Source organism: Balaenoptera borealis (genome assembly GCF_965194805.1).
Source record: "Balaenoptera borealis genome assembly, chromosome: 2".
In the NCBI taxonomy this organism is placed as follows: Eukaryota; Metazoa; Chordata; class Mammalia; order Artiodactyla; family Balaenopteridae; genus Balaenoptera; species Balaenoptera borealis.
The window spans coordinates 170,818,049-170,835,386 of record NC_138867.1 but is presented as its reverse complement, the minus strand read 5'-3'; the positions used below and the strand labels follow the sequence as shown (position 1 = coordinate 170,835,386).

At 46.8% G+C, this 17,338-nt stretch overlaps 1 protein-coding gene across 8 annotated transcripts in view; it reads left to right on the top strand.

The window, feature by feature from the left end:
* Positions 1–17,338, top strand: part of BRD4 (bromodomain containing 4) — an 80,423-nt gene that overhangs the window by 29,311 nt on the left and 33,774 nt on the right. Inside the window, exons 1-2 of one of the 8 annotated variants that reach the window (XM_082382857.1) lie at positions 7,996–8,195; positions 16,755–17,073. In XM_082382857.1, the coding sequence (XP_082238983.1) occupies positions 8,086–8,195; positions 16,755–17,073 (429 nt within the window). In that variant the 5' untranslated portion in view covers positions 7,996–8,085. Of the gene's footprint in view, positions 1–7,995; positions 8,196–16,754; positions 17,074–17,338 lie in introns of those variants that run through there. The other 7 variants (XM_082382859.1, XM_082382858.1, XM_082382860.1 and 4 more) reach the window with 7 other exon arrangements.

The following is a 17,338-nucleotide window of genomic DNA, read 5'->3' as shown; positions in this document are numbered from 1 at the left end:
TTTGTCTTATGATGGCTCAGCAGTTAATCCTGGGCTCCCTTTTGGCCACAACAGCTGGGACTTGTCCTCTTAAATTATCTTTGGGTCTGACCCCATTTTCCGCATGCCCCCCCCCCCAATTTGGTCTTGATTTGTTCCTGCAATAGCCTCCATGATATATTTGCTCTCCAACCGCTCAACAATGTTACCAGATCGTGGGATGCCTAACCCCTAAGTGGCATGACTTCAGCTAGTACCAGGACTAGCAATCCCCATGGGAGAAGGGCACATTTATCTTTTCACTTTCCCACAGTCCTTCTGTCACTTTGAGGAAGAAGTGTCATCAGTTGCTAATCTCCCTTTGTATACATTGAGTGCCGCTAAGAATCTTGGCCTAGCAGCCATGCCAACATTGTTTTCATTGTCCTTATTTTTACACTGACTTTCTCTTTATGGCAGTTGGTGCTGGTTTTTAAGTTAATGATTTTTTTTCTTTTAATTTTGAAAATTTTCATAGCTATAAAAAGTAGATTCACCAATTAATATTTTGCCACACTTGTTTTATTTATCGATGCACAGGTTTTTTTTTTTCCCCTCAGTCCTTTGAAAGTAAGTCGCAGATGTGATATCTTACCTTATGTACTTCAGCAAACACTTCTTTGAGAATAAAGGCATTTTCTTGAAAGCAGGGACTCCAACAGCTATTTGTATACCCATGTTCATAGCAGTATGTCATGATGGTGAAAAAGTGGAAACAACCCAATTGTCCATGGAGGGATGAGTGAACAAATATGGTGTATCTATACGATGGAATATTACTCAGCCGTGAAAGAGGAAGGAACTTCTGATACATGCTACACATGGATGAACCTTGAGGACATTTTGTTAAGTAAAAGAAGCCAGACACAAAAGGACAAATCCTGTGTGATTACACTTATATCAGGTACTTAAAGTAGTCAGATTCTTAGAGACAGAAAGTAGAATGGTGTTTATACTAGGGGCTGGAGGGAGGAGGAGATGGGGAGTTAGTGTTTAATGGGTACGGAGTTTCAGTTTTGCAAGATGAAAGAAGTTCTGGAGCTGGACAGTGGTGATAGTTGCCCAACAGTGTGATTGTACTTAATGTCACTTAACTGTATGCTTAGAAAGGGTTAAAATGGTAAATTTCATATTATGTGTATTTTGCCACAGTAAAAGGATAAGTAATATAAAAGGTATAAGTTTTTATTCTTTTTTTTTTTTTTCTTTAATAAGGGCATTGTCCTATAAAACCACAATAAACGTTGTGGAAAATCAACAATAATTGGGTCCCATATTAAGAATTCCCATGTTGTCTCCCAAAATGTCTATCTCCTGTTCAGACAGGTTCACACATTGCATGTGCTATGTTAATGTTTTCTTTTAAATAAATATATTTGTTTATAAACAGCAAGTTGGTGTAAAGCACAGGTGGATCTGTGGGTGATGAAGGTGGTGGGTATGAACTGCTGACTAGGGTCAAACCAACCCTGAATGTGTAATGGTCTGGGTCCCTTTGGCACTGGAGCTGAGTTCCTAATGTGTATGCCCCAGCCCTCCTAGCTTCTACAGGAGGAACCTTCTACATCTTTACAGTAAGATCAGCCCTAACGTCTTGGGGCCCTTGAGCATCATCAAAATGATGATGAGTTGCAGCTGGAACTGAGGAACTGAATTTTTAAATTTTATTGATTTCTAATTAAGATTTTAAAACGGATGCCAATTTAGTTTTGGAGAACATTGAAGTATGTTTGGAACATCTTGGATATGTGAATCTACTTTTTCTTTTTTTTTTTTTGGCCATGCCGTGTGGCATGTGGGATCTTAGTTCCCTGACCAGGGATCGAACCCATGCCCCCTGCAGTGGAAGTGCAGAGCCCTAACCACTGGACCGCCAGGGAAGTCCGTGAATCTACTTTTTTAACTTTAAACTTTATAAAATCTACATACAGAGCAAATATTTTGAATGAAAAGTTAGCTCCTGAATTGAGATGTGCTTAAAGAGTGGAGTACGCACAGATTTCAGACATTTAGTATGAAAAAAAATGTAAAATGTCTGTTTCTTATAGTGGTTACACATTGAAATGATATTTTGGGTGTATTGGGTTCAGTGAAATATACTGTTAACTTGCTTGAGTGATCACATTTATTTCTATTAGGCACATGTAGATATGGTACAAGTGTGAAGGATCTCTTCCTCTGTGCAGCAGCCTGCATTGCCACCGTCCACCAGGTCCTCCTCTGACTTCCTTTTCTAGGCTACTGAAGACTTTGGGCCTTGTTGTTTTTTGGTGAATTCTCAGCTGGATTCTCTTTCTCATTTCTGTCCTGTCCTAATAAGGGCTGGGGGCCTCTGAGCACTTGACGCTGGGCACACCTCTTGAAGCCTTTGCTTCTCCACTAAGTGTTAGACTGGTGGAGGGAAGGGGCCCAGATGCATCTCTCATCTGCGTAAGGCTTGTGGGGGGTGGGAGGAACAAGGCGGCCCATCTGTGTTACTGGTTACCTGGGAGGAGAACACTTCTCTGCTCCTCTTCTGTGTAGCTCTTTGCCCCAGGTCCCAAGCAGCACAGAGATATGGGAATCATTGGTGGGAGGACATTGAGACCCCAGAGAGGGTAGTGGGGGCACCAGCCCAGTTCAGCTCTGCTGTCCGCTGGGTGAGACGCGCCGGGCATGGAGTCTAGAAGAACTCATAGAATGCCAGAGAGTTATGTGGAGAGGTAGGGAAGGGCCATGGACCTCAAGCTGCCTAGCATTGTGGGTCTCCAGCTTTCCCCATGCACGGCTTGCAAACCAGTTAACTAAACCCAGTGAGTGCAGGTGGCGTTTTCACTGAGATGTGCGTGTGCACACATTTTCATTTTTTTATTCAGTCATTCTGTGCACTAGACCTTGGTTTGAGCTTCATGTATGACGAACGTTAGTTCCACATCCTTAAATGTTATTCCTGATTTTAATAAAAAAGCGGCAAGGAGTTCCAGGAAATGCTGCAGGTTCATTGGGAGTGTGATAGTCTGTGTACTGGGGCAGGGGTTTTGGTTTCTGATGGGCTGAGAGCTCCTCACCAGTGAGCAACTCTTATTTTCTTAAGTGGATGCTAAGGACAAGCTGACCTGACCATGTCTGCCAAGGAGTAAACTTGGGCTGTGCAGCAGAATCTGAGTCTGTGAAATTCTGCTGCAGCTGAGGTCCCCTGGGGCACAGCACCTAGGGCTGGCTTTGCCAGTGGCCACTGCCTGCGGCAAGGCCCAGCTGCCCAGAGCAGAGTGGCTGGAGGCTTGGGATGGGGGGGATGGGGGCACCCCACCCCCACCCCCACCCCCCGCCTTAGAGATCAAACATGCTTTGTAGTGTTTGACCTTTTCTCTTCAGCACCTGTATCCACTTTCCTGTCTGTCAGAGTTGGGGCACTTGACTTCTGTGGATCATTTACTTCAGTGGAAGTTAGGTGGAATTAATGGCAAACAGAAACATTAGTTTTCACAAAGAAACAGATCCCTGTCAAGTTCTTTGCTTCCCTAGCTGTTCTCATCTGAAATAGTGTGAGTTTTGTCCCTGATTGGCTTCTTTGCACTCTGAAAGTTACTGAGATCTAGAGGAGGTTGGTTATTTAAATCCACACATCCATCTGAAACTGACATGGTTAGATCCTGAGAGCAAAAGTAAACATTGAATGTTTGCTGAGGGCAGAGACCTCCTTGCAGTGCATGGAGGTGGCTTGCCCTTACCTGAGAGGAGAAGCACCTGTCTGGAAGTCAATGGTGTGTGGAAGCCAGGGCCACTCGGCCTGTTTCCCTGGGGCTGCTTGACTGTTAGAGCACCAGCCTTTGCTGTATCCTTGGCAGTGCATGTCTAGTTTAGAGACTGTCAGCTCTCATTGTTATTTGGGTTCTGTACCTGATGAAAGGTGAGGCAAGGTAAGAAGAAAAGTCATCTTAGCTGGAGCCACCTCTTGAGAGTGCCTGATAATGACAGATGTATCCTTCTTTTTCTCAGATCTTTCTTTTAAAATTCAGCTTCACAGTGAAGGTCAGAGGGTAATATCATTAAAGAAGAGGTCACCCATAAGCATTAGCTCTTCATCAAGGTAACTAAGCTCTCCTGCATCTCTAAATTCTGAGTCAGTGTGTGCCCTTGTCCTTGATAGATGTGTCTGTTCCTGGCTCCTTGGTCTGTCTCCATGTCTCCTCTTGGCCTTTGAGGGACTGATTTGGCCTTCCCTCTCAGTGAGGAGTCTTGGTGGTCAAGGCTGAAGTGTCACTTGGATGTCAGGGTAATGGTGTCTCTGGAAGCTCTTGTGTTAGCCATCTTCCTGGGCCCCTTTTTTCCCTAGTAAGTGTAGTCTTGAGTCTGCCTCTCAGCTACCATTCTGCTGCTTTGAAGAGAAGCTTAGAGACATGATGTGCTCTTGTAGGGATATCTCCCACCCTGTTAGCCTTGCATACTCATGGAGGTTGCTTCCCAGGGAATGAAATTGTAGGAAAGTTGGTTGGAATGTCACCTTTCCCACTCATGGGTCTATTCATCAGTTTTATTAAACATAGCAGGACTAACTGTGTGCCTGTGAGCTGGCATGTTCTGGAACATTTCAGCCACAGACAGTAAACTGCCTGTCGCCCATGTGGTGCTGCCCATCGGCTGTTGGAGGTTGTTCATCATCTGCACTTCATTTACCTTCCTCTTGGCCTCTCAAATTCCCAAACAGCTTGACTTTGACCACTTGCTTGGAGGTCAGCACTAACATGTTTCCCTGGTGTTTGGCATGCTAGAAAACACCATAGTTGTTTTTTTTGTACTAGTTTTACATTTCATTCATGAGGACCATGAGCTTGGATTTTATCCTTTTGCTGGAAGTGGGAGGGTTCCAGAGAACCAATGTGACATCACTCTCAAAAGCTTTCTGATCTACACCCAGGCCACCCAAGACTGTACTTTGAGCCTTGTTTGGCTAATCCTAGTTTCTCACTCTTAGACATTTTCTTCACTTCAGTACTTTATCTTTTGTGAAGTGAACACCATCTCCCATTCTTGCTTCCTTGCAGATTCTTCTGTTCTCCATCGTTACCTATGCTTCCTTCCTACTGGGAAACTCTCATCTAGGCAGAGGAAGTGCCTGGCCTCACTGCCTGCCTTGGCTTTGCGATCTGCATGACTCTGTGGCCATATTGGAGTCCACCTCTCAAAGCAGGATTTTTCTACGTGAAATAACAGCCTGTTTTGTTGGCACTTCATATTGTAGTGTAGGTTAATCTCAGTGTTATATACACCAGAACAGCTCTTTTGGAAAACAAAATCACTTAAAAATAAAAGGTTTAAAAGTAATGGCAGACAGAGAAGTAGGAGTAATAACTTTACAAGAGGCAACCAGAAGAAAATGTCAGTCTTACCTTACCTATGAAGGGCACAACCTGAGACCTAGGTCAGTGGGAATGCAGAGTTTGAATTAATGGCACTGTATTTCTGTCAGTCTTCCAGCCTCTAACTTGGAGACTTGGCCAGGTCAAGACTGCTTTGAGAAGCAGTGCCTGGAGGCCAGCTCACCAGGTAAAGAGGCAGACAGATCAAAAGATCACACTAACAGAGAGGTCAGTGGGGGCTTGTGAAAGGGGGCAGATTATTAGTTGGTTGTTTTTTGTTGTTGTTGTTTTTAATTTATTTATTTAATTTATTTATTCTTGGCTGTGTTGGATCTTCGTTGCTGCGTGCGGGCTTTCTCTAGTTGCGGCGAGCAGGGGCTACTCTTTGTTGCAGTGCACAGGCTTCTCATTGCGGTGGATTCTCTTGTTGTGGAGCATGGACTCTAGGCATGTGGGCTTCAGTAGTTGCGGCACGCGGGCTCCGTAGTTGTGGCTCACGGGCTCTAGAGCACAGGCTCAGTAGCTGTGGCGCACGGGCTTAGTTGCTCTGCGGCATGTGGGATCTTCCCAGAGCAGGGGTCAAACCCGTGTCCCCTGCATTGTCAGGTGGATTCTCAACCACTGCGCCACCAGGGAAGCCCCAGTTGGTTGGTTTTTAAATGTAAATAGGTGTAGTGGTCCACAGACCCACCACAATATCCCACTTCATTTTATGGTTTCACGTAATCACCCACTTGTATATCTTTACCTAATTTTATCTGTATTGTGCATTTTGCTTTTCTAACATAGCATTTTGTCACCTACATTTCCCTCACCTTGACGCAAAGTCTAGAAATCTATGGAACGAGTTGCAAACTAAGGCCTGTGGGCCAATCTGAATTTTATTGGCACACGGCCATAGCTATTCGTCTAAAGATTGTTAGCAGGCTGCTTTCATGATACAGCAACAGTAGAATGAGGAATTGTAAAGACTGTATGTCTTGCACAGCTGAGTATATTTACTGTCTGGCCCTTTGTAGGAAAAATTAGCCTCCCCCTGCTGTTTTAGTAGTTTTGATCTTGTCCACATCAAAGTTTTGCTTTCTTTTTAACTGCATGCCCATCTCAGGAACGTTTTAAATTCACACATTGTCTGCCCAGATTTAACCATCAACACCATGATGTAAGCCGTGTGTCACAATGGAACCTTTTACTGTACCTCCAGCTGCTGGCGACTTTCATAGGGAAAAGATGGTGCAAAACTTCACTGCCCCTAATTTAATGTGCCTGCTGATTGGTTTCTAAAGCAAAGGGACTGGAATTCTCATTGACGGGGTTTGTGGCCTGCCGGGGTCTGGCTCCTGGTCTTCCTGGCTGCAAGGTCCTTGTGGGCCTGGTTCCCTCCAGTGGGGGACAGAGAGCTAGAGTGTGTCTACACACCCTTAGCAGGAAGGCTAGCTCGTCTCCACTTTGGGTCGCCTGGTTCAAGGCAGCTGCCAGCTTGAGTCTGAGGTGATGGGGCCCTGCTTGGCAAGTCCAGGGGGCAGGGGGCGGGGCATGTACAAGCTGCATGAAGGAGGATTAAGGCTTCTAAGAGCTGCCTCAGCACACAACCACTGGCCAGGCTCCAGACACCTCAGTCTGGCTGATGACACGAGCACTGTTCTCAGCAGCCGCCTGAGCCGGTCAGATGGAAAAGTAATCCTGTTTGTGCTTCCCTTCTGACACAGATCACACTGTGGAACGGGCCTTCACTGTGAATGGGAAGTAGCTTCTGCTCTGGGACCAGGAGGAAACATACCTTCTGATATTAGTGTTCCATAGCCAGTGTAACTAACATTTCAAGGAAGATGTTCCTAGCACAGGATAAGATTTACTGCAGATTGACTAGTATTGAGAAATTGCCAGGTTTTTACCAAAGTCAGGGTCCCCCATCCCCTTCTCTGTCCCTGGTTAGACTCTTGCTCTTGCCTCCCAAGTGATTCTTTATAAGAGAACCTTTCAGTGATGGGGAGGGGTCCTTCTTTGTCTGAAGGGTGAATGCTACTGTGAACTTGTAATTTCTTGAGAGACTAGGGTCAGCTGGCATTGGCCAGCATTTTTCTTGGCATGAAACGAGTTCAAGCCACAGCCACTCTGACCATTTACTGCTTGGGAAGCATAAATAATTTGGTCTCCACTCCCCTTGACCCCCCTCCCCATGGCATCAGCAGGGAAGTGTACTGCTGATTTCACCCATGATGTGGGCCAAGTCACAGATGGCCAGGTGCTGTGAGAATTATCTTGACTTTGATTTGTTTGCGGGGGTGAAATTCTTTGGAACTTGCTTGAGGGTCATGTGACATTCGGCTGCTTCTGCAGAGAGGGAAAGTCTGTTGATTAATACATGCCAGGACATGGAGGTGGGGTGCCCTCAGCCAAACAACAGACCCTCTGGGCCCAGCAGTTGACTAGGCCTTTGCCCCTGGGTTTGGTGAGCAGAGGCAGCTGTGGAGCAGAGCACTCAAGAGACACACAGCCCTAGGTGACCTCCTGCTGACCAGACCACCACCCACTTTGTTTCTTTGTTGCCAGGAGGATGAAGATGAAGGTGATGATGCCACCACCTCCCATGTAGGCTTGCTGTGAGGATTAAATAAGTGTTCAGTACAGGGCATCAGCCCAGGAAGCAGCAATTACCTACTGGTCAGCTTTTCTAGGCCCTAGCACAGATGTGTGCGGTGGTAGCTTGCATAAAGCTCTGCTGAGTATGGTCACTGTATTTCTTGGGAGAGTTCATGAAGCTTTCCAGTTAACCTGCACTGTTCCTGCCTTCCCTTGCATCTTGCTCCCGGCGTGCTGTATCACTTTAGGATGGAGGTGAGTGAATGGACAGGACAGAGTCAAGGTGGGGTCACTGGGCTTCATGGGCCCTCTGGGACACCAGGAGTTAAGGTGGAACTACAAGTACAGAGTGTAACTGTCAGCCTCTCACAATGGACAGAACTGGAACTGAATCTCCAGCAATCAGCCTTTCTCTTTTCCTCTCTTGCTTGCCTTCAGAAGCCTAGACCCAAGCCTACCCTATGTCTGTCTCGCCTCCTTATCTCCAGGAAAGAAAATATTTCTGTTGAAATTTGAAAAACATTGCAATTGTGTTGGCTGCTAAATACTGTCTGTCCTTAGATGAGTTGGAAGGATAGCAAACAATATCCTTGAAAGCAGGAGTGCTTAATTAGGGGGTCTATAAACATAGGAAAAGAACTGACATTTTTATTTTCATTAGCCCACCCAGAGGTTCCCAAACTTTCTTGGTTCACAGCATCGTTAGCATCTCAATTTTTTCATCATGATCTTAGGCCAAAGGAATTACCTAACAATTTTGTTTATTAGGTAGTTAGATAGAAACAACTGAATAAGTACTAACGTCGCAACAATGGTATAGCTGTTTGGGGGGGGCACATAAATTGAAGGGAGAAATATGATATTCTTGCATTACTACAGCCAGTTCCTTATGGAATGTGTGTGCCTGTTGGGTACCGCACAACTCCTCAAACCTTAGAACCAGAACCTTAGACACCTGCCATCCACATTTCCTATCCCACGTTGGTTTTTACAGGGTACAGTCGTCCCTTGGTATCAGTGGGGGATTCGTTCTAGGACACATACACACACACACACACTGCTAGGCACCCAAATCCGCAGGTGCTCGAGTCCCTTATATTGCAGCAACATGGATGGACCTAGAGATTTATATTAAGTGAAGTAAGTCAGACAGAGAAAGACACATATTGCTTATATGTGGAATCTAAAAAAGAAGATACAAATGAACTTACAAAACAGAGTCACAGGTGTAGAAAACAAACTTATGGTTACCAGTGGCGAAAGGGGAGGGGAGGGATAAATTGGGAGATTGGGATTGACATATACACACTACTATGTATAATATAGACAGCTAATAAGGACTTACTGTATATAGCACAGGGAACTCTACTCAGTACTCTGTAATGGCTTATATGGGAAAAGAATCTAAAAAAGAGTGGATGTGTGTATATGTATAACTGATTCACTTTGCTGTACAGCAGAAACTAACACAACATTGTAAATCAGCTGTACTACAGTAAAAAAAAAAATTTTTTTTTAATGGCATAGTGTTTGCATGTCCTCTGTCCTGTACTTTAAATTATCTCTAGGTTACTTATACCTAATACAATGTAAGCACTATGTAAATAATTGTAAACACAGTGTAAACTCTATGTAAATAGTTGCCAGTGCACAGCAAATTCAAGTTTTGCTTTTTGGAACTTTCTAGAATGTTTCCCCCCAAATATTTTTGATCTGCTGTTGGTTGAATCTGCAGACACAAAGGGCCAACTATATTTGCTTTTTATCACAGCAACCTAAATTCAGGCTTTGTAAGATATGATATTGTCGAAAGGAATATGGTGCAGTCTAACATGATGAATTACCTTGTGCTGCTGGTTCCCACAGTGCCTCTCTGAGTTACTGTGACACCCTGTGGTGCTTCAACACTCAGTTTGGGAACCAGGACACGGACCATCTAATGTCTCTTCATCTTTTTCTTCTTATTCCTCTAAACTGGGAAGATGTTGTAAGATACCTGTTGGGAGTAGATCCAGAAATCAGACACACAGTTGGGTCATGCAGCCTTCTTTGGGTTGGAAACAATAGGTGAAATTCTCTTCCTGTCCCTTGACCTTCAAGTATCTCAACACAGTACTTGCTGGCTCCCACCTCTTCACCACAGGTCATTGTGAAAACAGAGAGGGAAGAGCGTATTTGGATCTTTCAGATGTAAAACTTCGGTTGAATTGGTTGAAGACGGTATACTTTGCCATGCGAATCCAATTAATTCCTCCATATCTGCAGATAGATTTATAAGTTTGAGTTTTCAGCCTCCTTTTCCCCATTGAGCCATGGTGCTGAGAGCCATTCATTTCCTGTAGGATTGAGAGCACACAGAGAGCACCCTGTGTGCACCCTCATTGATTTACCCTGTCCCCATGCATCCCATCTTTTGCATCTGTAAACAGCGTGCTGCTGTGTGCAGGTATAGTTGAGGATGAACTACTATTCCCTACCCCACAGTCTGGGACTTGTGAAGGACCAAAGCCCAGCATGGTCACATGGCCCTTGCACTGTCCCATCCTGCCTGTCCTCCTTTCAGCTCTTCATATGCACTGGTATCTCTCCTGCCTCCAGGCCTGTGCCTGTGTTATTGCATCAGTTGTGCCTTCCCTTGTCCATCACAAGCCTTGTCCCTCTCTGCCTTACGCACCACAGGAGTGCACACCCTCTCTGTCCATGGCTACAGCAACCCTGCCATTGTTTTTCACATACTCACCCAGGTATTGCTTAATCACTCAAAGAACATCATGTCGACTGCAGAGTCCCCAAGCCTGGCATGTAGCTCAGATGGGATGCAGTGGCTGAGCAATTTTCCGTGTGAGATTGCGAGCTGATTTCCTTCTCCAGAGCTTTGAAATTGAGCTAGAAGCCCCAGGGTGACAATCGTGTGTGGTCACTGTAGCCCCTGAGTCGTTCACTGAGTACTTGCTGTGTACTGAGGACAAGAATAAAGTAAAGATGGCCCTGCCCTTGGACTCCCACGTGTGTGTGTGTGGGGGGGGCTGACCATCAGAGTCACCAGACAGAGATCAGGCAAGCACCAGGTACAGCAAATGAAAGGCATGAAGGTGACAGAGAAGGTGCCCATTGTGGCCACCATGTTGTTTGGAGTGTTGACGCTAGGGGCCGGGACGGTGCAGGGTAGAGGCGACCACTGTGGGAAGAATTTACCCGAGGTGTCAACCCAGTTGGATCTGTGCCTTAGAAGAGTCGTGTTGGCTCTCACATAGCGCTGCTCACCAGTGCCTCTCTTTCTTGGCCCACAACAGACTAGAGATTCTGGTGTTTTGCTGCAGTATGCATGAATGGCTTCTTAAAGTTTCCCAATTCTTAAAGTTTCCCAAGGAGTTTACTTGCCCACAGTCCTGGGAGGGCTGAGCTGCAAGCTACAGACTGTCTGGGTGTGGCTTCTTGAGGTGCGAGTCCTGCCTGGGCCCCAAGTGGGTACAGAACAGGAGCCCAAAGCATCCCATGGTTATCCCCATGGCTCAGTTGTCGTATTTCATGATCCCTCATATCGGAGCCGTGGGTGTCACCTGTCATTGGTTGTCCTCAGAGCGTCGTAAGACAAACTTTGATATATTTATGGATCCCATCTCATCTGTCAAACACGTATCATGCCTTCTCATTTGAGCTGGCAACCTCCAGCATTTTTTTTCCTTATAAATTGACCTCAGTTGTTACAAGTATGTGGGTCTTGTGCTTAGTTTTTCATGTTACTTAAGATGGGCCAGCCCATCCTGGCTGTTTGCATTGGACCCTCCTGGGGGTGCATGTTCAGCTCACAAATGGGGATCGCTCAAAGCTCAACTGAAACTTCCCAGGAATCGTGTCAGATTATGGGCCACAGCAGCCCATAATAGAAGTGGCCTATCTTTCCACTTCCTGGGTAAGTTACTTCTCTGTGCCCTGGTTTCCTTATCTTTAAAGTGAGGATGAGGCTAGAAGCAAACTCAGAGTTGTGAGGATTTAAATGTCACTGTCAGATGTGAGCTGGCAGGCTAAAAAGGGTGTTTTGGCCTCTGTGGTAGACGTAGTGATTTAAAGCAGAGATAAGACAAAGTTAAAGGGTCAGTTTTTCTGTAGAGAAAGGTCTGTTCATTTTTTGAGCAGAAAATTCAGCTTCCTTGCTTCAAGGGCCCATGTGGGCCTGGCTTGAAGGTGAAGGAAAGTGATTGTGTCCAGAGCCCTCCATCCTTTGGCTTTGCTGAGAGTCCATTTGGAGAGAGAACAGGCACAGCCCAGCCCGGAAGCTCCAGAAGTCATTTACCTTGATTTCATCTTGCCTCGGGGACACTGCTTGAGGAGTTCCAGAATGTCATTACTTAATGGAAAATTTATGGGGCTGCTTCCTCCTGGTGGGATGGGCTTGGCTCCCCCGCCCCCCCCCCCCCCCCAGCAACCTGCATCCTTGTGGCTGACAGAGCTCCACTGTCCTAGGGCCAGAATGTCTCCTTCAGGATGGGGCTGCTCCTGTCCTTTGTGTGCCATAGCTCACCTGGCACATGCTTGGCTGTGTAATTCCTGAGCTGCTTTCTAGGAGAGCTCTAATAGTGGAAACCAAACTGCACATCATTCTTGATCCTCACTTAACGAGATCCTCACTTAATGCCACCCTCCCTCCCTTGCTTGCTTCTCCAGCACATCCAAGACTCCCTTCCTGATGGGGCCAGAGTTACATTCATCCCCTTTTGCTCCTTTGGGCATGTTGATCCTGCTGCATGAAAACCCTCTCCCAGCCGACTCCAGGTGTCCTTAAACCCCACTGACATATTTCCTTCTCTGTGGTGCTGCTCCTCTGTCAGTACTTGTGTCCAAGCACTCAGCATATCTTGTATCTCTCTGTATCTCATTTGTGGCTAGCGTCTCCCCCTTCTGTCTTACTAGCCCCAAAGCCCAGTTTCTGTTGTTGCCCAATAAAAGATCATCCCCATCCACTTACCTGTGGAGGGTTTGCGAGGGAGTGCTCCATAGTCTCTGCCATCTTGTGGATGCCTCTTCGTCCTGCCTCCTTCCAGCAGTTTTCTACAAATTCTCCTAGCCCACTGGCTTCCCCACCTGGAATCTGCAGTAAGTCTTGGCTGGCTCTCTTCTGGAGAGGGTCACAGAGTGAGGCCACAGGCCAGGCTGCCCTCACCACTCCCACTTTATCCTTGTCCTTCCCTGTCTTGATACTTGCATCCTTAACTGTGGGATTTTTCTTTTTTTTTTAATGAGTTTACTGTTTTGTTTATAGTACCTTTATTTTGAAAGGAAACTAAATCAGGAGCCACACATGGATATCAGTAAAATTAAAAACCACGAGAACAAAACAATGATGTTAAATTCCATCCAAATAATAGTATCGTCTGCTGACACCTCTGAGCACCTTTCACACTGGCACAAACAGGGACTTTGCTTATCAATGCTGGAATGAGAATAAAAAGAAATGAAAAGAGGGGAGTAAGTAATTAAATGCCATCTACCTAAAGGCAGTCTGTGCTTCCCTGGTGCCTTCAGGGACACGGTTCTGTGAACCCTCCCATGGCCCCACCTGAGCCCTAGCATGTCACTCTGCAGGTGGCTATAGACCCTGCTTCTCTGAGATTGAGGTCCCACTCTTTATCAACTAAACCTCAGAACTTGGAGAAATCTTTTCTCTCTTCCTTGCCCAGTCGCTTTAGGAATGGAAGGCATGCTTTTTGTCTGCAAAGCTCCATGCACAGCCAAATGCAGCTTCCAGGTACTGCCTCCTTCTGTCGCCTCCTTAGGCTGCCCTCACATCCTGCTTCACCTTAGGTCAGCAGTGACATGCTCTCAGCCAGATTCCTCCCTTCCTCCCACATTACACTCAGTGTCAAGTGATTCAGCCTAGCCCCTTGTTCTTTCTTCCCTCTCTTCTCTTCTCTTCTCTTCTCTTCTCTTCTCTTCTCTTCTCTTCTCTTCTCTTCTCTTCTCTGAGCAAGCCCTTTCTGATGATTCTACACCTTATCCCAGCCTTTGGATGCTCCCTCTCCCTGGATCTGTATGTGGCCCCATCCTGCTTTCTTTGGGGTATGTTTACTCAAGTCAGGGCTCCAGGATCCACCCTGTCCTTTCCAAGCTCCCAGCCAGGTGCACTTCATGTACCTCCCTCCCACCAGTAGCACCTCCATCCCCACTGTCCCACCTTGATTCATTGCATGACACTTCTTCCCAGGACCACATGGCCCTTAGTTCTGGCCATACTTGTACCAGAAGTACCCCTGATGGGAAAAGGGAAGTGCCTTGTATCCCCAGAGCCTGAAGCAGGCCTATCCAGTCATGTCTGCCTTTGGAAACTATTGCAGTCCACAGTGCTCCTTCGAGCGTGTTGTGCTATTGCAAAGTTTCATCAGCCCATCATCAAATTAAGTTGCTTCAGGAAGTGTCCCTTCGTGGTCCTGAACTCCTAGCACACTGCTCTCTTGGCTTTGGGGATGCTTTCCACGGGCTGCTGGCCAGCCAGTCTCCACCTCCAGTCCCCATCACATTCTTATGCCAGATGCCCATCTGGTTTTAGCTTTGGGTGTCCCTTCCCCATCTCTAGCACCGTGTGTGCAAGAGAGGTACCAGGGATCGGCTTTGCACCTGCAAACCCTCCTTCCTGTAAGTGTTCTTCCTGGGCTGCTGTTCTCCGTGTAGAGAACTTAGAAGTTGTCATAGGAGCTGTCCCTTTCCTCTTGGGTCTTGGGAGTTACCTGGGAGGGCGTAAACTCTTAAATTCTTGCTGGCATCTTGAAAGCAGTTGGACATCATTAAATAGTTAAGTTTAGCATCAGATGCAAGACCACATCTAGACACCTAACTCGCACTGCTGTAACACGCCCTTCCTCCAGCATTGGACAATTGCTAAGATCCAGAGTCTTGCATGCAGTGGCCATGGGCTGCTCCCGCACAGGTTCCCGCCCTGCGGCAGCCTTTTCCTTGGAGCAGCACTCTCTTCATGTGTTCTCTCTGGCCATTTGATAACTAGACCTGTAATCAACCAGAGCACCCTGGAAGGAAAGCGATCTCCCTGGCCATGTCAGTTTTGTCAGGCCTCGGGCCAAGAGGTCCAGCTCTCCACAGCCCCCCATGAGGAACTCACCACTGAGTTGCTTTTACATAGCAAGTTCTCCCCTTGTGCTTTAAAATTCGGTAATTTGCTAGAACTGCATTTACAGAAACCACTGTGAGAACCTTGTTTCAAATTACACTTGAACTGAATTATAAAGTAATTCATCAGCAACTAGCGTGCCTAGTATGTGCTAAGTGTGTTCCAGAAAGAAAGCTGTGACAGAGCCAGCCAGCTTGCTGTGTTTTTTCTTGTGCCCTCTGCCTACGAGCACCTGTGGTCCTAAAAATCTTCCCTCTTTTCCTAAGCCCTTGCCTGACTTCCTCAGCCACAGAGGTTTTCTTACCCTCACTGAACTCCTAGGTTTATTACTGGAGTTGCTCATTACATGCAGGCAGCTCCTAGCTTACTTTCAGTCTTTCTTCCTCCAGAGACTGATTATTCCTTTTTCTTGCCCTCAGAAAGGTGCCGGAAAAATAGTGCACAAAAAGTGCAGATCAGTACTTTTGAGCAGATGTTTCTTCTCATTAATAGAGTGAAGAAACTCGGCATTCTGAGTAAGGGGTGGGTTAGTGCAGGGGTCCCCAACCCCCAGCATCGGTCCACGGGCTGTTAGGAACCGGGCTGCACAGCAAGAGGTGAGCGGCGGGCCAGCGAGTGAAGCTTCATCTGTTTCTCCCCATCGCTCACATTACCACCTGAACCATATACCCAGCCCCCACCCCCGCCTTCCGTGGAAAAATTGTCTTCCACGAAACTGGTCCCTGGTGCCAAAAAGGTTGGGGACCACTGGGTTAGTGTGTTTCTGAGGGACAGTTTGACATTAAAAACATGAACCCACTGCCCTGTGGTTGTCCTGTTAGAATAACTGGACAGGTGCACAAAGTCGCCCTTGCAGGGATGCTCATGGTGTGTCTTGAAGCAGGCGTTGTTGAGGGCAGTGCACAGGACAGAGTGCTAATAAATAAAGCATTGATGGAGGGGAGGGCTCATGTGCCACCCCCAAGCCCCTAGCCGATCACAGGAGGTGCCCCTCTACACCTTTATAAATAAGCTTTGAAAAGCTGGTTAATAGAACAGTAGGTCAAGTATGGATTCATTTTTATGTTACCACAGTTACCTTGTGGTATTTCTGTAATCAGCAAACATGCATGATTTAAGTTACCAAGAAAATGTTCTTCATAAGTGTGAGCACTCAGCAGTGGACTGCGTGGGCTAGTCAGGAGTGGGCAGCCTGGCCTTCCTGCTCCGTCCTGCCTGGCCCCCACTCACCAAGTGGAATTACTCACTTGGCTAGATGCTTCATGAGCCACAAATACAAATAAGAATTTCAATGAAAACGACATGATTTGGGGCTTGCAAATCATCCTCTCTCATACACAGTGTCCCGTAAAAACTCTCAGATGTGAAAACTTGGTTTGTCGCGTATTGTACCCACTTCCCTGTGAACTCCATAGCTCCCATAGACCCTTCCAGCTCCTGGTTGACTCTAGACTCCATGTCCTGGCTCTCGGAGTTGGTACCTGATCTCTCTTCCCTACTGGATGATGAATCTTTGAGGAGCACGCTCACTGGGGCCCTTTTAGTCAGTGCATGGAGTGTCTCCCCAGCCAACCTGATCAGTCTTCACCAGAGGAGCTCAGCCTTTGGAGGCCACAGCCTTGGGAGATGTGTCATTGTGAGTGACACCCATCTGCTGCCTGGTCTCTGATGGTAGCTTTTCTCTTCCCTTGTAGAGTGCCCAGTGAAGAATGTGATGGGATCAGTAGCATGTCTGCGGAGAGCGGCCCTGGGACGAGATTGAGAAATCTGCCAGTAATGGGGGATGGACTAGAAACTACCCAAATGTCTACAACGCAGGCCCAGGCCCAACCCCAGCAAGCCAACACAGCCAGCACCAACCCCCCTCCCCCGGAGACTTCCAACCCCAACAAGCCCAAGAGGCAGACCAACCAACTGCAATATCTGCTCAAAGTGGTGCTCAAGACACTATGGAAACACCAGTTTGCGTGGCCTTTCCAGCAGCCTGTGGATGCCGTCAAGCTAAACCTCCCTGTGAGTAACTTGGGCAGGGTCCGGGGCTGCCGTCCTCAGGTCTCCTCCTGTGTTGCTCCTGGTGAGGGTGGACTTACGGGAGGGTAGAGATGCCTTTGGAGTCATTGTGAAAAGTGCGGGGTCCAGCTCTGAACTCCAGCACCCACGAGGCCCTTGACTGAGTGGTTTCAGCAGTCCTGATGAATGGAAGTAGGGAAGGAGAGAAAACGTGCTCATTGGCCTAAATAATAACTGGTTTCTTTGATACTAGCATTGTGGGAAATAT